The sequence below is a fragment of the Columba livia genome, chromosome 5 (assembly GCF_036013475.1).
Source record: "Columba livia isolate bColLiv1 breed racing homer chromosome 5, bColLiv1.pat.W.v2, whole genome shotgun sequence".
Taxonomy (NCBI): Eukaryota; Metazoa; Chordata; class Aves; order Columbiformes; family Columbidae; genus Columba; species Columba livia.
Window position 1 is genome coordinate 23,074,106 of NC_088606.1, and position 21,986 is coordinate 23,096,091.

At 38.6% G+C, this 21,986-nt stretch overlaps 1 protein-coding gene across 31 annotated transcripts in view; it reads right to left on the minus strand.

Moving 5' to 3' along the window:
* NRXN3 (neurexin 3) overlaps positions 1 to 21,986 on the minus strand; it is a 1,033,016-nt gene that overhangs the window by 251,038 nt on the left and 759,992 nt on the right. For all 31 annotated transcript variants that reach the window (XM_065063789.1, XM_065063787.1, XM_065063790.1 and 28 more), the window contains one exon: positions 5,922 to 6,103. In XM_065063789.1, coding sequence (XP_064919861.1) covers positions 5,922 to 6,103 — 182 coding nt within the window. The remainder of the gene's footprint in view (positions 1 to 5,921; positions 6,104 to 21,986) is intronic.

Genomic DNA, 21,986 nt, shown 5'->3' on the forward strand with positions numbered 1-21,986 from the left:
AACAGCAAAAGCACTAAAATTTACGTACAAACTGTCACTGAGCAAGAAGTTAATGAATCTCTGTATCAAAGCACTGAGTTTCCTCACTGCGTGATTGGAGCTAGGGATCTAAAATGCATCATCTTTAGCCACAGGACATCATTGCCCACACCATTTGGCTACGTGCATGCATTCATACACCTGGTAGACACTGGCAGCAGAGCAGGGAATGAAGCTCAGAAAGTCACTGACATAACTTGATGGGGCATAATACCAAATTGTGCAGCCATAAACAGGCACGGTGGAGTGAGAACCTCCTTAAACTTCAAACGTTTAATCTTAACTCGTGATCTCATACCACAGAGACTCCTTCCTGAGAGCTAGTTGGTAAAAAGAGAGGTACTATTCATATACATAATGTGCATATGTTATATATTAGAATATTAAAACAATATTAATAATATTAAATACAATATTGTAATAAATAAAATATATTATTAAATAATATTAAAATACATTAAAAATGGATCTTTATCTTTTCAAAGTAAAAAAATTAGTAACAATAACACATTTTAAAGCTGGTTTGAAAACTGAAGGTCCATTTTCTTTTTTCAAATTAGTTTTCCTTTACTAATTCTTCTGTGCTCTAGGGAATAATAAATGCAGCATGCACAAACACATGGGACTTCATAGACCCAAGGAGTTTAGAAAAGGACAGGAAAAGAGTGAGGGCATTTGGGGACACGATCCTTGACTGTTTAAATAGAATGCTTCCATTAAAAAGAAAAAAAAAAAAATCTTTGGCAATTTTACACCAGCTGACAAAACAGCCACTGACATGCATGCCTCAAATTTGAGGCTCATTTTGATATAGCTTCTTTCAGGTAAAATAACAATGCTGAAGTCTTAGATGTTTGCCATGTGGGTATTAAACACTTTGGAACTGATAATTATTTATGAGACACTGATGCTTAGCCACTTCTGGTGTTCTCCAAGAAGTGTATCAAGCTCAAACACTCTGTATTGGTTTAATGCCTGCAAAAAGCAAGAACAATACCACTATTCTGAATGCACATCAATGCAAACAAGATCAAGATACGGTGGAGTGAAATTATTTGTATTCAAAAAATTTGAACTCAAGAGTTCTATACAACAATAAAAAAAAAGAAGGTCTAACATGGTGAAACACAAACTAAGAGAACGCTGAAACCATAAAGACAGTAAAGGTATCTATAATGAAATAAGCAAAACACAAGACAGGAGATCGAAGCAGATCACCCACTTTTTTCAGGGCTTATAGCTTCTCTTGATATACTGCAAAATAAAACAGGCAAGTCTTAAGGAAACACTCTTATTTCTACTTTCTTGGATATAAAAATGTAATCTTTTTAATGCCCACTCTGAATTTGGCTGAAGAAAGACTGAAATGTTTTGCATCAAGGTGATTTTGGTTATAGAAGAGTAAAAGACAAACTGCTTTATATTTAGCCTCCATTTATTACCTCAGTGTAGCCCTTAAGCTATTCAGTTCATCATACACTGTTTGTGGTTATCCTTCTCCTGATTCCAATTCTTCTGCCACTTCTATATCTGCTCCCCAGGAGACTTTGTACAGAGGAGCCAGAATAGTCTCCACAACCATAAAACCCAAATTCAGACTTCAGGCAATCACAGAATAACTGAACAAATTCAGCAGAATGAACACACACATTTTCTTCCATTTGTACTCATTCTCATTTAACAATGCCATGTGTAACTCAGGGAAGACTTACGTATTGCTTAAGAATCAGAATGTTCTACATCAAATCCTGCAGCCTTCAGTTGAAGCCTGGTGTTAAGTGATGGATCCCCATTAGCTTGGGTCTACTTCAGTAAAACTCTTCCCAAAATCACTAACATTTTTGCCCAAACCTAGAGTTTATTTTTCACAAGCAATTCAGAATCTGGACTGGTCTCACAATACCATTCTGAACAGCCAGAGGTGAGATGACAATTTACAATACACATCAAAAATGAAAGGCTGCAGAATAAACCAAGCAGTGCACATGGATGGGTGATTTCTCACTCCATAGTCATGACAAGAGTGATAACCATCACCACCTGCAGCTGTCTTCCTCTCCCCATTTGATTTCTATGAAGACTTCTGTATGTTTTAAACCACAAAATAGGTGTGGTAGTGTAAGGCGAATTAACATATAGAAACATTCAACCACAACTCACACGTTGTATTCTTTTAAGAATCCATTGTGGGAAGCAATTCTCTGGTACAAGTTTGAACTTGGTACTTTGAATGAATTGTCAGGAAAAAAAAAAATCTCATAAGGATGGATTTGATGCTGTAACAATACTCATTCCACATGCTACAGTCTGTTCAAACAAACACCTTGTGCTTCATATACAACATTGATCTGGATGCTATGCCATCCATTTTCACAGGGCTGCCAGTTTATACTTCATTGTAAATCAGAAGAGAAAATAGTTTCTGAGGCTATAATTTTTTGTCATATAAAACAGATGCCTTAGTCAATACATTTGCATAGTATCTGAAAGACTCATAATTAAAAAATTAATCCAAACAGAATGGCCATAAATTAAACAAGCAAATGAAAATGTGTAACTTGTTAATAGGGTATTAGTTTTTTACTCTATGTTTTACAAATAGAGATTATGATGAGCATACATGATACTCAAAAAAAGCAAGTAGACTATTAAAAAGACTCCTTAGCAGAGTATGAGCCACTTTTACAAGCTTTAAAATAGTATCAAATCTTGATAAACCATAGCGTACCTATGACTTTTGGATTGAATTTTAGTTTAGTAGTACACATTAAAAAAGAATGATCTCCAGGTGGCTTGTGTCATCTGTTATCACCAACAGAACACCCAGGGAAGTGCAAGGATGTCAGAACCCAGCAAATAGCATCCAAAATAAAGTCCACGACTGGACTACCCAGAAAGGCCCCAGAAGAAGAGGCCTCTCCAATATTCATCCAGGAAAATCCCTGTCAGTTTCCTTATTGTTATTATTATTATTGAATAGAATTGCTCCTGAAAAAGTCAAGTTGCTTAATATACATAAAATAAAATACATTAGTGTTGGTCTCCTTGTTTGAATACCTATTTCCTCTTTCTCCTACCATTTGCTTTACGGTTTAAGCATTTTCATTTTTAAAGCTTTATTTTATTATCAGTTTAATCCGCTTTCATAGCTCTGATCTACAAAGTTATTTCTCCCATATTTCTATTATTATTTGATCCATGCTGCCTTTTTTCTCTTTACACTTGAATATGGTCTAATGGAGGGACAAGATTTTGAAGAAAAGAAGATGGACAAAGTCTTTGAACATGACGGCGTAAAGCATGCAGTAGTTTTCAGTTAGTTATGAAAGATCTTGGTCTCATGGAAAGCTTGCATGCATTTTGCTAAGAAGTCCTATACAGTCTTGCATTTTAAGTGTCATTTCAAGATTCACCTTTCATTTCTGATTTCAACTTTTTCCAAAATAATCCTGATGTAAGCTCACTTCTGTGACTTTGAACCATAAACCAGAGATAACAAAGTCTTACAGACATTCAAGAAGCCAATAACGCTTTAAAAGTTCCTCTTCAACTTTTCTATTGTGTATAACAGCATGAATCTCTGACTACATTCTTTATGTGAATATTTAGGTAGAGTCAGTGATGTATGGAATGAACAGTAATACCATACCCAGAAGAGCACAGCAGCATGCCTTTGCTCCTCATGAATGACTGGCAAATCCTCCTAATCCATCCTGACCACAAAAGCAAGAAAGAAATTAAAGATGAACTAGTTCTACATTTACTGCTAGAGAACATCTTCAGGAATAAAATTAGACAAACTACACAGGAAGCACTCAATGGGACTTTTAGCGTCAATATCAACAACAATTAATAGCTTTGATTTAGATATCTGAAACAATCTGAAACTAGCAACATGCCATTCAGAGTAGTTTCAACAAAATATGTTGGGAGAAAGTAGAGAAACTTTCATTCCACTCCTTTCCAAAACTGGCTAAAAAGTCATGTTTGGTGTTTTTGTGTGTTGGGTTTCGTTGTTGTTTGTTTGGTTTGTTTTTATGAATGTTTACCCCTCAGGTTCAATTTGTTTGTTTTGTTTCAATCTATCTAGCAAAATTGGTTATAATGTTAAAAAAAAACACTCATAAAAAGTTCAGTTGGACTCAGTTTTACAGGTACAGTTGATAATATTTGAGATCAAGACACAGAGAAAAAACATGGGTCTTCATCATCCATGTTGAAAAGTCTCACTGTGCAAGTTCTTGTCTTAAAACAGAATTAAAATTTTCATTTTAGTACTTGTGTCTGTTTCCCCTCTCACTTCCACCGACTACCTCAAATAAGAGCCTGACTTCCATTGTCTCTGTAACATTCCATTAGGCAGCCAAGAGTAACAAGATTCCATCTTAGATTTCTTTTTCTAAGACTGAACAAATTCCTATCTCTGCCCCTCTCCTCACATGGTGGCCATACAGCTCTCCAGCTAAGTGACAGAATTTTACACATAACAATGTCTGAAGAGTACACATTCTCTTGCTCAAACATATTCAACCACTTAAAGTGAGTTACAGAATTACAACCCATTAGCCTTAACATTGTTCAGTTCTACAAAGTCTTACAGGTTTCATTTTGTTTTTAAGAGAGCAAGAAAATGTGTTTTCCTTAAGGAAAAAAAGAAAAAAAAAAAAAAAAAAAAGCCAGAATTTGATCTTTCATTCAAGCACAAAAAACAAACTAAATATTTGGAGAGAAAACAGAATTGGTGACTGTCTGATGAATCAAGGCCATATTCTAACCCATTCAAACAAATCTGAATTTTACAATAAAATCCAAAATAAAACCACTTAAAATGCTGCCAATGAGTACTAGCCCTGACCCTTGTTTCAAAATCACTCTGCAACATACCCAGTGCTTCATCATAATTCTGAATGTGGCAAACTCCAGCAGCAGATTAAGACCCTCAGTCATTCGCATTAGGTCTGTTTTGGCCCCTGGCATTCCTCCTGCTTACTCCTATCTTCAAGTTTCTGTGAAATGTCAACAACTCCCCAGGTCATTCAACACCTGTAAATGGCCCATTCCCTGTCCACCATGAATTAATGCATAAAACATCGGAAATAGTCTGAGCACTGAGCAACATGACCAGCTTCTACCTCGAATAAAATTTTTGGCTACTTTGTTTGCAAAGGAAACAAAGCAAACCACCTCTCCTCCTACTCTCAGAGCATCACATATTCCAAAGCACAAATTCCAAGAGTTTCTAATTCTGGGCTTCTCATTTTCTCAAAGAATTTGACTCTCTTTAAGGCCATCTTCACTCAAGTTTCCCTATAATATTTGTTCTCAAAAAAAAAGAAAAGTCTATATTCTTCTTGCAAAACCATGTTGTTCTAAAAATATAAAATTCTTGTTCTCTTGAACTACCCTGCTAAAGCAAGCAACAGTCGTATCAACTTGAAGATCTCTTCAGAAAAGGAAGGAAAAACAACACCACCAAATCATTTCATTCTTTAATTTCAGAGAATAAGTAATACTCTGCACCATAAATTCAGCTGTATTCATGACTATGCATATACCACAGCAGATTAGCACTGCCACAAATATTTCTACAATTGTTTAATAAATCCTACTGCTATTGAATCTCATCAGGTTTTGTTTGTTTGGCTTGTTGCCTCCCCGCCCCCCTTTTTTCTGGCACCAGGACTTGGTTCCCTGTGCATCCCAGTCAGTAATTCCACAAAAATCTTAAAGAACAACCTAAGACCAGTTAATTTGATGAGTGCTGAAGATACAGAAAGCCAGAGTATGACATGTGCTATTTTAGAGTAACAGTAATTCTTCAAATGCATATTCAGTTAAGAGAAACCCAGGTCTGGCATAGAGATAAGCCTATTTGTACTCACTATGTGCAGCTGCAGAAAATCACCAAGTCCAGGGGCACTGTCAATCCGAACGAGAATGCCATCCTTCACTGTTGTGCTGAAGCCCACAGCAAGACGGTCTGTCCTTGTGCTCGGTCGGTCATTAGCTGGCCAGGTGTACAGTATGAGACCTCCACTCTTCCCAAATATATATGTGGCACCAGCTACACAACAAGAACAAAAAGAAAACACTATTAGTTACACATTTCAGTTATTTATTTGCCAACTCTGGTAACAATGTTATGACATCCAAGAGGAAAAATAACAAGCACATGATCTCCTTATAGTTAATGGGGTGAAATTAATGCCTCCTGCTGGCCAGGCTACTGATAGCACAGAGAGGAAGGCTCCAGGAAAACTGAGTGGATGATGGCAATTTGTATTTCCAGACTCACACAGGTAACAGAAAAGGACAACATGTACTGAAATCCTTGTATTTCATGACAAATGACATTGTGAGCTCTCTTTGATATTGGAACTGATCCTACATGTGTTATAAGACACATGAAATGGTGCTTTAGACTGCCCTCCCCAAATTCTCACATGTATTCTTCCTTCTAAAAAACTGCAAGTTTTACTTCATATGCCAATGGCTCTGGACTGCTAGACACTTTTTCTGATGGAAGGAGACATGAAGGTGAAACAGCTTTTTATTCAGATAAAACATATCCGTGCCTTCACCATTAGCCTTGCATCATTAGACTCTGTAACAAACAATCTAATTTCCTCCATAAGGAAAGTTCATCCTTCAGATGAGCATGGACTCAAGACTCACAAACACCTCCAGAGAGTAATCTAAATGTGCATGTATGTTATTCAGAACATCCTCATCTTCCTACACACTTCACAGCAGGAGAACTGCAAACAAATAAGCAAGTTTTCTCTTAAGGTGTAAATCACTCAATACACTTACTCTGTATTCAACATGATAAAGTATATTTTATTATTTCCTAAATAAAGACAAGCAGTATTTAAGACAAAGATAAGTGAAGAGCTTATAAAAAATGAAGGATTTAATTAGCGCTAAGTACCCAGACAATACCAGATAAGACACTGCTTTTCAGGAAGAAAAAAAACAAAAAGCCACATCTGTTTCAGAAGCATGGGATTCAATGTTACATGGGGATTCAAAGAGAATATCTGGCAGGTCTCCTTAAGGGTGGACTATTCACACATAGTAGAAGACTATCTTTCCTCAACACTTCTTAAGACTTTTGGATGTCTAGTCCACACATTTCCAGGATTGTTTGTCTTTATGGTGAGCCTGGGAATTTCTTCCTTGCGCTTGTTTTTTTAAGGACAACTCTCCAAAGCTGAGCACTGTCCTCCCACATTCACAAGGGCCATCTGAGCAAGACAGACATGCAAGCGAGGAAATACTGTTGCAGATGAGGAAGCTGAGAAATGAAAGTGGAGTTCACATTCTGACTTGTACTCAACAGTCTGAGTTAGAAGCAGGATTTTATAACTCAGCAGTTATAAAACCAGCCCTGAGCTTCTTGGAGAATATGGCTAAAATTGCTGTCATAGACCCAAATCTACAGGCAGGCCAGGAAGAACACTTCTTAATGCTTCAGCCACTTACTGCACCTCATTTTCTGAGCACTATTACAATGGGTCACAAGCTACAGAATAGTAAGCAAAAAAAAAAACAGCTCCCATTACCACATCAGGGATGAAATAGCTGTAGAAAGTATAGGCAATTACTGGGTACATTTTCTAATCCAATTGAAACTACAACTGATTATGTCCTTTTTTTTTTTTTTTCCCCACCATATACCAACCAGCATCAGGTATCAAGCAACCGGGAACAGAGAAAACATAGTTAGATACAGAAATAGATGACATCATATATGTGTAACTTCTACACTTGCCTCCAAAGCTGCAGCTCCACTAAAGCTCTTTATGACCTGAATTCCAAACAAATACTACACATTAGTAGAAATAATTGATACACTTCACTCTCACTTAAGAAGTTCTCTCTAGACATCTCAGTACACATTACCAAAACAGACATCAGCATCTCAGGCACACAGAAAGGACATGATTTGTGAACAGTTGACACAATGAGAATGAAAATAAATTCACGTTTCCTTCCTTCCTTCCTTCCAGGTCTGTGCATACCCACCCAAACTTGCCCTCAGTAAATTCAAGCAAATGTATCTGAAGTCAGGGCCAGATAGGAAATTTCACTCATATTTCTGAACTAGCAGAAGAGCACATTGACATTTTAGAGCTGTGCACATGTTGTTTCAGTTTCAGAAAGATCCATGTTACAAGAATAAACTCTATCTCCTAATTCAGCTTTGAACTCAAGATGGAGGGTGCACAACTATTGCAAAATATGTAGAAAGGGTTTTGTTTGTCTGTTTGTTTAAACACATCCCCAACTGTATCTATAATCTCTTGGTTAGAGAAATAGTTGGAAATAACTGGGTAGTGAATTATCTATGCCTTCCCTCAAGGAACAGGTATACCAACAGCCTGCTATAGACTACGTTGCAAATGTCCTCCTTCAGTTTATCCATTTTTTTCTAGAAGTTGTGTGTATTTGCATTACAGACGAAAACAAGGTATAGCAACATGGTAAGCAAAACAAGATGAGTTTGCTCGTTGTTGATGGCTTCATAGATTAAAACCCCCTTTCCAAAAATCATTCTCACTTGAACTACAATCTTCTCCTCCTTTTCTATGTACTGGTTATCAGGCCCTTCAACAGCAGGGACAAGCTTGGAAGAAAGTTCTTCATTATTTACGAAGACAGATGATTTCTTTGCCTCTGTAAAAGCGATTTGGCTGCAGGTAGAGCATGTCAGTGCACCTACAAGTACCAATTAGAACCAATTATGTCTTCATAGGCCTGTCATGGGACTTAACTGCTTAACGGAGCTCATTTTTTCCTCACAGAACACAGATTTTGCTTCTAGGCCTAACTTGAATACATTCAGTACTTTGGGTTTGTGCACGAGGATCATTCAGATCCAACAACCAGAGCAGCACCGCCCAAATTAACTTATTAACAGAAGCCCGGGGCCAGCAGTTGTTTCCCTGTTGTCCAGAACAGAATTATCTGGGCCACTTGCTTTACCTGTGTGTAGGCTGAATACACCACAATTTGTTTGGTACATCAATGTTTCTTCCCCTCCTTTTTGAGAATGTACAGGATACTCATTGCCTTGTTTGGAAAGAGATGGCATATTAACATTGTGCCAGTACTACCTCTTTTCCCAAATTATGAACAAAATAGTCACTGCAGTCTGAAAACAAGAAGTGCAAACATCAAGTAAAAGTAGAAGAGGAGGGACAACAAGAGTTACTACCACACTGTGACTGTATTAAAAAACAAACAAAAAAATAAACCTACAAAACCCACACTTGACTTAAATGCTTCTGTTTGACTGCAGAAACCATGAGTTTATGGAGTTTCAAACTCCAAAAGAATTGAACAAGACAAACAGTAGAAGTACCGCTCTAGCAGAACCTGACATAGGCCTGAATAATTCTATTCGGTTGACCTTGCTTTAAGTCGGTGTGAGTGAGCTAGTTGGACTAGTTCACCTCCAGCAGTCCCTTCCAGTCTTAGATCAATAACTATCCTTTCTTTGTAGTGTTGCAGAGAATTGTAGACTAATCAAGTGAAGAACTCAGTTAAAAAAAAGTTGATAAAAGTCTGCTCAACTTGAGATCTTCTTATTGCACCTAAGTTTTGTTACAGACCTCTTTATTATACAAGAGCACATATTTTTTTTCCAAGATATTTTCTATTCAAGACAGACAATGAATAACACACTGTTAATGAGCAGCCACTTGATATTTAGTTTTTCCTCATTGTTCAAGGTTCAGTCATGTGCCTCCTTCTAATAAATACAACACCAACTGTGCCCTGAAAATAGAAAAGTCTGAGAGACTGATTAATTCAATTGCATTTACTCTTACAGTGTTTCACCACTTCAACTATATAAGACAAACTTCAACCTATATTGTGCAAAACAAAGAAGAAAAAAATAAAATCAAATATATGAACACACAAATTTATTTCCCCAGTAAGCTGTGAGAAACCTCACTTCTCATAGTGCCCTCAGCCAGATTTACTGCACCAAACAAAATACCTTCAGCTACAGTACTGGGATGCTGCATGCAGAATTTGGTCAGTATCAGGAGCTCAGAGCAGTGAAGAAATATATGGCGAGGGAAGACTCCCTTTAGATTTAAGATACTAGGATGCCATTACATGTTCAACATACACAAAGTTTATAAACTCATAAACTGGTAGTTTGGCAGAGAGACAGTTGACTTCTCCCAGAAATGACACAACTTGTAACTATAACTTTGGTGTTCCGAGATTTAAACCTCAGAGAGATGGATATGTTGCAACACACATGACAATGCTGTTATTTAAAGTCTGCATATCTAGCTTAGTCAAATTATGTATTTGCTAGCTCTATTCATGGACAGAGTTGTTAGATTATTCAGTTTCAAACAGAACAAAATAGTTTGAGGCAAACACTTCTCATGAAAAATTCCTAACAGAAAAGTTATAAGCAATGTTATAAGCTACAGCAAATAAAGCCTCCTAGTGTATTGTGCTAAAAAAACATTTAGTTGAAGTTGGCTCCAACAACTACAATTTAAAATCAGTTTTCATTGTTTCTTCATCATCATCCAAATACTTCAAAAACCTATCTTAAGGAAAAGCATCCTTCAATCATCACAGTACAACTGCAGTGGCTATATCCTTCCTAAAACTAATCCTGTAAATTAGCAGAAAACAAGTCTGTCACATCTGCACAAGATATAACTTCTTTTGTGTCTTAGGGATCCTGTGAATCTTTCCACATTAAATGTTCTATTACAAATCCTCTATTTGCATCTACTAAGCCATCAACAGCCCATTTTGCCTCAGCTACAGCACAGCACACACAATAATTTCCCTGTGGCCTGGTAAACGCAACATTTGGCAGTTATTATTGTACAACACTGTTTATACATTGAAGGGTTACATGCGGCAACTGTGTACTGTGATCTAAGTACAAGTTTAAAATACTATGAATGCTGCAGTTCAGATTTTTACAACTATGAAGTACCTTTAAGATAAAAATTTAAGATTAAAATTATGAGGAACCCAGGCAAATTTAAAAATTACAATAATTGCTTAACACAAATATTTATGACCAGGGTCCTGCATCCCTTCATGACAACATTGTCATGGGCAAAACAAACTCAGCTGGGGCACTCTCACTTAATTGGATTTATGGACAATTAACACAAACTTTTAACTACTGATTCAGGCATTGGGAAACAAAGACAACAAACAACTAAACAAACACTTAGGGAAAGTTCCTTTCCTTCCCCAGGCTCAGCTGCAGTCAACCAGCTCTCGTCCCCCTTCCTAGTCTCATCTCCTTCTGAGCTCTAGGGAGACAACAGTGCAGGAGGCAGGGGTCAGAGCACGGAGGTTTCTTTCCGCCATTTCTTGACTCTTACTCACTTTCTTTGCTCCAGCATGGGTTATCCATGAGCTGCAGCTCCTCAGGGGTGTTCCTGATCCTGCGTGGGTTCTTCCACTAGCCCCAGCCCCTCAGGAGTGTCCCTGCTCTGGCACAGGTCACCCATAGGCCCCAGTCCCTCAGGGTGTCCCTAACCTGTGCTGCAGTCTCCTCAGAGGCATGCCTCATACAACACAAAAACAGTGCATCTCCAGCATGCCCCTGGCAATGTCCCCTTCCACGTGTTTCTCCCTGAACCTCCTTCCGTGTCCCTTCCCATTTCTCCTTTGGTGGCCCCTCACATGCCTTCCCCCTTCATGCATGCTCCCATGATCCCTCCCATCCAACCTCCTGTGCCTCCTGCTCCCAGTAGCTATCGTTCTTTCTTACACGTGTCTAAGAAGCAACAGCGTGTGCTCCTTTGACAGCTTGAAGTTCTAGAACATGGTGGGTTGTTTTCACCCGTGTCAGAGCTGTCTGTGACCTCACAGGGCAGTTCACAGCCTCCTCCCACACTGGGTGCTCTGCAGCCCCCTGCCACTCATCACACAACACAAATATCCTGATTGCGGTGGTAATTCACCAAAAAAAATGAGGTCTGTAAAAGTAATGATAACATCTTCCAACCTAAAATAACATAGAAGACAAGGCATATGCCTTTCCCTCAATTATTATGTCTTTATTCTCCTGTATACAATTCTTTCATTCTTACAGTATCGACATTGTTTTACTCCTTAACATCTTTTTAAAAGGACTGGAAACATTTTTACAGTCCTTGGGGAAGAAATGGGAGACAGCCACCTTTTAAAGACAAAGACTTGAAAGTATACAAACAGAAAAACCCAAATGCATTTTCCTTGTCCATTGCTTGTTTTTTTTTTCTTGGATCTCTGCCCCCCTCCCCCCATTTTGTGCCTACTTTATGGTCCTATTATTAGGCTGGTGCAAAAGAAATTGCATTTTTTGCATTGTTGAAATTTGCCATTTGATGTTGGAATATATTCTTAAATAAAGGTGGTTATGTTATACATAATTTTAATGTGCTTTTCTCGCTTTATGTTTTTTTGCTACTGACTCATTGCTTGATCTTTATATTTATTTTAGACTATGGAAATGATGTTAGACAAAAAGAAAATTCAAGCGATTTTCTTATTCTAGTTCAAAATGGGTCATAAAGCAGCAGAGACAACTTGCAACATCAATAATGCATTTGACCCAGGAACTGCTAATGAACATACAGTGCAGCAGTGGTTCAAGAAGTTTTGCAAAGGAGACAAGAGCCTTTAAGATGAAGAGCATAGCGGCTGGCCATCGGAAGTTGACAGCCACCAATTGAGAGCAATCATCAAAGCTGATCCTCTTAAAACTACATGAGAAGTTGCTGAAGAGCTCAACATGGACCATTCTTTGGTCATTTGACATTTGAAGCAAGTTGAAAAGGTGAAAAAGCTTGAGAAATTGGTGCCTTATGAGCTGACTGAAAATTTTTGAAAATTGTCATTTTGAAGCATCATCTTCTTTTATTCTACACAACAACAAACACAAACCTTTCCTCAATTGGATTGCAACATGTGAAAAAAGTGGATTTTATGTGACACCCGGTGACAGGTGGTGATGACCAGGCCAGTTGCTGGACCAAGAAAAACCCCCACAGCACTTCCCAAAGCCAAATGTGAATCAAAAAAAAAGGTCATGGTCACTGTCTGGTGGTCTGCTGCCGGTCTGATCCACTACAGCTTTCTGAATCTCAGCAAAACCATTTCAGCTGAGAAGTATGCTCATTAAATCAATGAGATGCACTGAAAACTGCAACATCTGCAGCTGGCACTGGTCAACAGAAAAGGCCCAATTCTCCATGACAATGCCCAACCACACATCACACAACCAATGCTTCAAAAGTTGAATGAATCAGGCTATGAAGTTTTGCTCATCTACCATATTAACATGACCTCTCGTCAACCAACCACTTCTTCAAGCATCTCAACAACTTTTTAGATGGAAAACATAACCAGCAGGATGCAGGAAATGCTTTCAAAGAGTTTGTCAAATCTTGAAGCATGGGCTTTTGCACTACAGGAGTAAACAAACTTACTTCTCATTGGCAAAAATGTGTTGATTGTAATGCCTTCTATTTTGATTAATAAAGATATGTTTGAGCCTAGTTATAATGAGTTAAAATTCACAGTCCAAAACTGCAACTACTTTTGCACCAACCTGATATATTTTCTGCTTAGTCCAGTAGTCTTGATGAGTCTCTCAGGGTATTTCATATGTTGGTGTAAAGGTCCTACTAAGTTTATTAATAATCATGACCTTCTACTCTCTAACAAGAAGCTATCAGTTCAACCACAGGAAAATTTGTGATGATGGCATTTTGCTCTTCTTTCTTGTCAGGAAAATGAAATGTAGGTTATTTTCAAGAAGTAATATTGTCAAAGGAAGGAATCAGTAACACCATTGTATGCAATCACAGGTTACATGAGCAAAGCAAGACCAAATTCACATCAGGAAGAAAACCTTGGTAGCATCTGTAATTAACAGCCCTTCAATCAGCAGCCCTTTGAAGTGGTAATCAAATAATGGAGACCTGATAGTTTATGCAGACATTCAAAAATTGCCACCAAGTCTCAATAAGAAAAGGTGGAAGTCCTGACAAACCTGGAAAAACAAAAAAAAGTGACCTTTGTACCTAGACTAGGTAGTTTATTTACAATTTCCATCATCAGAAAAGGCAGTAGTAAAGGAATGCAGGTTAGAATACTGGCATGAAACCAAGTGAGAAGAGATTGGGTATACATCTGCAGAAACTCAGTAAGAAGATAAAACTTGCTGCAGCAGGAAGCATCATTATTTGGTCACATAATGAAAAAGTAGCTCCCAAAAACATGGTATACAGAGAGCTATTCTGCCCTAGCAAGTGGAGATGAACAAAGCAACAAGGAAGAGCTGCTAAGACCAAGTTCTGTTCTAATATAGAATTCTGATAAAATAGGTAAGAGGTTTTATGTGAAATCTGATCAGATTAATCCAATTGCTGCCCCAGAAATTAAAGTATCTGTGATAAGGTCACAGCTTAAGGTAAACTGCACATTTGACCACTCACTTTCCAGTCAGGGAAACAACAGTGGCACAGCTCTTCAGGCTTTAACATGGTCAAACAGTTCAACACTTTGTTTATTTATGCTTGCTACAGTTTTGAAGAAAAATTAGTCATACTTTGAATACCAGCTCTAAAGCAGGAATTTAAAGCAAACAATACAGATTGCACAAACCAGAAAAGAGCACTGTTAGGGAACAGACTTCCTTAACTTATTGAACTATTAAGTATACTTCTTATAGAACTTGTTTAGAAACTGCTTATATAGAATTCACTTAGCATAAGTTTGCTTAGCATAACTTCTGCAAGCTCTGAACCTTTGAACTTTCTGCTTCATTAAGTAAAAAAGGCCTCAGAGTCTTCAAGCTAGAAAATAAAAGGAGATGCATCCCTGGAGTTAAGTAAGGGAACAGAGCTGCGTCCAACAGAAAACGAAACAGAGGAATGTTTTGGTTTGCCAATAACTTATTTTTCTCTAGCTGCAGGTGCAAAATGCTTCTAAACAGCATGGATGATTTATTTGACTCTTTGTTACTTGAAACTACTTGAACTGGGTCAATTCTAGGTGTGCTGGCACATCTGTATTGACTACAGATAACCTAACAGGTGTTCTCCATTTCCAACTTCTAAGATTTTTGTTTATTTTTAAATTATTCATATGGGTATTCTCCACTAAATGCACTGCATACAGCTTCTTTGCCTCGCTGTCACATTAGATGTATGGTAACATTTCCAACTACCATTATCAAACAAATTAAGAAAGAAACAAAAGATATCAAGAGAAAAGTGATCTGACTGGTTTTTGGATTAAGAGAAAGAAATTAACAGCACAAGTACCAAGTTGTGGGCCAGGTCATTCCTTCTGCCCTTCCAGATTTACCAAAGCATCAGTCTTGACACCAGCTGTTCTTCGTTCTCCAGTTTTAAACTATCATCCAGTTGCCCTCAATCTTATACTTCAGCTACATTGTTATCCTAATCTTTATTTCACTTATCCTCTTTCCATCTCACTTCACATCACACCAAATTTAAAAAAAAAAAAAAAAAAAAAGTTCTTGGACAAAAAAATGAATCAGAGTTGAGGAGGCAAAAGACAAGTTAGACATCAACAGACCCCCTGCCTTCAAGCATAGATGGCAATGTTCTTACAGTATATTGAATGATCTGCAACATCAGGATATCTCAGGGACATCTTTAAGTTACTGTCACTCAATCACACACATGAAGGAATGGAAGCTTAGTCAAAACTGAGTATCATAATCAATCAGAACAAAAAGTCTTACTCTTCCTTTTCCTAAAGATGCCCTCTGGCACCTGCATATCTATGCACCCCAGTTGCTCCATTATCCACATCCCAATTTTAAAAGGTCGATTAATACAAACACCTGAAAAATGTTACAGAGGAATTAATCGTCATCATCTGGCTCACTTGACCATTCCATCACATGATCCTTCCTAAGAGAAAAAAAAAAAAAAAAAAAAAAAAAAGACAGACCTGATACTTTTTATAACAAGACCACTAAAACATCCTTTTATTTTTCAAGAGCTTTAAATTGCATAAGAATGAAGAAACTTAAAGCTCTGGAAAATGCAAAGCTTTCAGTCTAATCCTCAAAAAAGAGCAAACTTCTGTGCTTAAAAGGAGTTTTCATGAACTAGCTCTTTTTTCCTTTCAGTATGTTTGCTCTTCTCTTGACAGACCCTCTGAGACCCAGATTGAACACCATACTCATCTCACATCTCAAAAAGCAGACATTGTTTGACATGAAACTGAAGTTCCATTCCTGCTTTAAATACGAAGGAGCCTCTTCTGTACAAAAGGTAGTTTGCAGATTTTCTATTTCCTTCTAACACAAAACAGAAGTAGAAATTTGGATCCCACCTGCTTTCTGTGTTTTTCTCTTTTAATGACAGCAAATTAACACAAGTCACTTTCCTCCCAGTATGTGTGCATCAGCCAACAATCAGATCAGATACTGGGAATACTTAGTTTTTTCTTAAATCTGAATTTGCTATGGGGCATGTTGGGGATATTTAGGGATTAGCTGCTGACTAAAATGGACTCAAGATGACCATATGCATACCAACTTCAACACAACAGATTGCAACTAGGAAAATATTTCAGTAATATCTTCATTTACATTATAACAACGTAATTGGTCAGATGAGGATCTGGCTAGTTCACTGTCATGTCTTCAGCACTGATCCTAAGTGGACACCCAGGGAAAACTAAGAGTAGAGCAAGCATATTTCCTTAACATATGCACCCAGACTATGAGCCTTTTCAGCAATTAACTCAGTCTCATGTGGTTTGCTTGTACAATAATCCCAAAGAGATCTTATTTCCAAGTATTTATCCAGTCTCTCCTTGAATACATTTAAAAGTTTTGCATTCACAATAATGACTTACAAACCTTTACCAATGACTCACACAAACCTGCCACTGATGTAGCAAGCTAAACACCAGCCAGCTGTGAGCCCCATCAGCAAATGCAGCCTACAGCATCCTATACTCTATTAACAAGACTGTAGCCTGTTAATAGATTAAGTGATGCTTCTCCTTTATTCAGTGTTTGTTACACTACATCTAGAATAGCACATCCAGTTTTGGATTGACAAACTGGAGTGAGTTCAGTGAAGGGCTGTGAATTGGCTGGGTGGTTAGGTGTCTGCCTTGTAAGGAAAGGCCAAAGGACTTGGGCTTGTTCAGCTTGGAGATGACACAACTTCAAGGGTACCTAAGGGCATTCTCATAGCACCTGCAAAGAGGTTATTAAGAAGACAAAGGCAGGCTCTTCACCATGGTGGCAGCTGGAGGAGAGGATGCAATTGGCATAGTCTGAACTGAGAGAATGTGACCTGACAGAAGGAACTAGCTTTCTCCTCACAAGGACAGACAGGCAGTCAAACAGGTTGCTCAAGGAGATTTTGGAGTCTGTGTGCAGAGGTTAAAATCTGCCTACATAAAACACAAATCAACCTGATCTGACCTCACAGCTGACCCTGCTCTGAGCATGTGCTTGGACTGGAGACTGAGTTCTCCTCCAGTCCAAGTGAAGAATCACCTTTTTGTGTGAAGACTCATCTTTTTCATGCTTGCTCTTGCTACATAGATTACATGCTCCCTAGTTCTTGTACCAGATGACATAGTAATCCGTCCCTACATCTGTCCTCTCTGTGTCAACTTTGCCTTGCAGACTCTTATCATACCACCACCCCCAGCCTTTAAGTCATCTCTTCCAATTAAGGTGACTAGTCATGTCATCAAATTCAGCTCCCCCAGCTTTAGGCACCCAGATGACAGAATGACAGATGTCAATCTAGAAAAGGTCCACAAGTACAATTCCTCCATGTCGGTTTTTTTTCAACACATCACAGTATATAAAAAACATCCTACCAAGAAAAAAAAAAAAAAAAAAAATCAGTGCTCAGAACAAATACAGACTTTTCATTACAGGAAGACAAATGGCTTGAAACCACAATGCATTAGAAAAAGAGATCAAAAGAAACTACAAACACAACAGCTGAATTATGAATTTTGCTGGACAGAAGTGCCCAGAAAACTATGGCCAGTTACTGTGACCCTTGCAGGACATGTTTACTGTGTTTGGAGTTATCTACCACCTAGAAATAAACTTCATTAGGTTGCAACTGTGACTGAATTCAGTAAAGATAGATGGAATTATTTCTTAGTTGCATTCTACATCCAAAGAGGAGCTGGAATTTGGATGCAGTTTCTTTTTTCTTGGTGTTTCCTTATAAAAGTGCACACAGAGAGGATGTCCTTGGAGAAGCCCAGAAGGCAGTATGCCAGAAAAGCTGAATACAGAGACTGCTCTTAGCAATGAGAAGCACAGCAGGATTCATAGCTCATTTGGTGCTTGGAGGAAGAACTGTGATGTTAGCTCACTACAGTTTTACAGAATCTGAATGGTAACAAAATGGTCTAGACACAGCTCAGGATGGAGGCCAAACTGCTACTAGTGATCTCAGCCCATTCAACTGTCCTCCAAAGAAACTCTTTCTAGTCTTGATACTTAAGCTATGGCTTATTACATCAAAATAAATAAACTATCAGGCAGAAACAAGCAAACAAACAAAGACCCACAGAACAAAAACACAAAGTCAACTACAGCTCTCTGAGTTTCCTTTAGTCACTTCAGGTTTAAGGAGCATATCTTGTGTGGCCAGTTTGCAGACTATAAGGTTTTATTTGTTCAAAATGTAGGTAACCTGTCATTCTTCCTTACATACCTGTTCCCATTTCCTCAGTCATAGATATTCAAACAGAAAATACAGTTTACATTTATAGCCTTCACTGCAGGAGATCAAACCCAAATTTTCAGGCTTGAATGCTAAAAGGAGTTGGCCCAGAAATACTGGCTATTAGATATTGATCAGAAACCCAGAAGAAAATAGTTTTACCAAATCTCACATGCTAAATCAGCAGAGGAGTTGGGAATAGGAAGCTGGCTAACCTGTTGCTGGCCATTAGCATTTCAGCAGCATGCTTTTGAAATAAATTTCTTCATCTCTCACCACTTGCCATGTTTTGGTTCATGTCAGAGCAGTCTCAGAGTACACAAGCTTGACTCCTTTCAAATAAAATTAAACTGGAAGATGCAATCGAGCTGTTAATATGTAAATTAGTCTATAAGACCAGACTACAGCTAGTCTCAAGTAAAACTTCAGAAGTAAAATGCTTACAGTATGGGTCTCAGGTCCTTGGTACTAAATTTCATTCTGAAAACTCACTCTCATGATGCTTGCTATGGAAGACACAGCCTAGTCTTCAACAACTAAATGGGGCTGTTTTAGTCTACCAAGGAAACAAATTCAGAGTTCTGAGCTTTTCGATCTCACCTCAAATATGAAGTCTCTTACAACTATTGGAAGGTCAGTGATGAGAAGAAATGCATTTATAGAAGCTCACCATTCCCAAGGCTCTCTATCCTTCCCCAAGGCCACATAGTAGGAGCATAAAACCAAAAAGTATCCAGAGATGATAATACAGTGTACAAACTACTATGTAAACGATGTATAGCTTCTCTTGCTATTGTCTCCTCTTCTTGCCACCATGAAAGGACAGCCACTGTTAGGAGAGGTGGACATACATGATCATTATACAGGCAGTCTGTTAAAAGGTACCATGCCAGAGTAAAAGACAAGTGTAATGGTTATTTAATCATTCTCACCATGAAGTGCCAATTCTTTAGTCTCTTATGACACTCATGAATGATGCAGAGGGCTGGCATGATGAATGCAGAGCAATTCCAACTGACAGATACTTTCAGAGAATTTATATCCTTCCTGCACTCCCAGGACAAAAGGGCTCTTGAGCTGAGTTATCATTTGTTCCATGAGAGGATTTACAGTCTTGCCAGCAACTCCTTTTACCTTACTCTATAAAGCATTTATTTTGATATACTGATTGTGATCATTCAAGAACAACTGTATCTGAAGAAAGTCAGCAGGGGAGAGGAAAAGCAGAGTGGTTCTGAATAACTTGTTCACCTTGACCTGGGACTCGTTCCCCTCAGCCAGTTTGCTTTGTCTTTCATATCAGTTCTTTCCCAGAATCCTCTGCTATCCCAATTACAAATGTAATATCACTCAAGGGAGACATTCAATCTCCCATGCCTGGCTACCCCTCTTTCAAGGCGAAAGATGAAGTTTAGCCACAAAAGCCACCCATCCTAATCCTTTTTTTTCATTTCACTAGAAAGCGCCTCAGCATCACAGTTTTTACACCACACTGGAGTAGCCTCCATCTTATGCAGCAACAGCTCCTGCCACAAGATTCAGTAGCAAAGCTGCACCTGGGCCCTATCCAGGGGAGCAGGGTGGTACAGACACGCCACACCACAGCCTCAGCAGTTCTGAGTGACTAAGATCTTCCCATTGCCCTGATAAACACATCACCATCAAACATGGATTTGAGTGAAGCATTTTAGCTTGCAAAAAATGAAACATTTCTACCCTCTGGTGGAGGCAACCAAGACCTTTTATGACTTTGATATTCAGCCATTCCCTATTAGTTTTTCCATCCCTATTGTTTCCTCAGAAGTTCAGCAGTTACAATCTAGACTAAAACATATCACCCCAAGTCTGTGGCCTTCAGTTGCACAGAGCAACAGCATATGTCACACAAGTGAGGATAACGGAAGGGCTGTGGCCTGATCACAGTCATCTAATGGCAGCAGCAATTTTCCTACACTTCATTTTGAAAGAACTAGGTGACTTCAGGCAGAGAAGCAATAAGTTTCTATGGATATTATTATAATATCCATAATATCCTCATAGAAAAAGCTATTTCCTTTTCTTACACATTTAAAATTATGCTTTAACGCTACATTTTTGCACCTGTATACCATATTTGATCTTAAAGGCCTTGGCATCTCCTATTCCTGAAGAGGACTTATACAAACTAAGAGGAGGAATTTTACTTGCTTGCCTTTGAAATGAATCTCTTGTTACATTAAAAGGTGAGGCACCACATCACACAGTGCTAAGGTAGACCAGTGACAGATGCTACCCAAATACCTATCTAGACATGGAGAAGTCTGAGAGACTGAAAGGGCAATGTCTCAGACATTGTGGCAAAACCAGTTCTGCAACATCCAGCCACAGGAGATGGGACATCACTAGGAGCAGGAGATGGGACATTCAGCATGAGGTGAGTTGCAATTTACACGTCAAGGACAAGCTAACAAGCTACAAAGACTGGCTGATAGAGAAGGTGAGGGATGTGTCAAAGGACATGCAGCTCTGTGTTCTGATAGGCCTAGCATGGCACTAAGGGATAAGACCCCAGACTGCTCAAGACCCTTGAAGATGGTGAGAACCTTCAGGACTCTTCTGCCTTTTGCAATCACCCCCAGGGACACCTGCACAACAAACCAAAGATTATGAAAGCAGGCAATACCAGAGGACTATAAAAAGCCCACCTGTACAAGCACTGGTGGCACTCTCACCATCCTGAGGGCCACTCCACGCACCAGGCTCACTGCAGGAACTGAACCAGACACTGGGGGACACTGCACACTGCTGGATCTCAGACTACGAACTCCACCATACACATTGCACAGCTGTAAGGGTGGTGAAATCTCTCACTCTCTTTCCTATATTTCTATTCTTTTGCTTTCCTTTTCATAAGTAATGTAGTAACGAAAGGCTTACAGCCCCACATGTGCTACAAACATTTTATGTTTACCAGTTGAGCCTAAATAACATAATTCCTTCTCCCACCAAACCATTTGCCAACTGGGCCAAGCTGCAAAATAGAAGTCTTTTGTTTACAGACCTTAAGTATCACGTATATTCTTTTCCAACCAAGGGGACTGATTAATCTGAGTTACCCTTCCCCCACAACCATACCTCTGGGCGGGACATGACAAGAAGGAACTTCCTTGAGCAATGAGTGAACCATATGGTATTTAATAGGTATTGCTAGGAAGTTTTAGA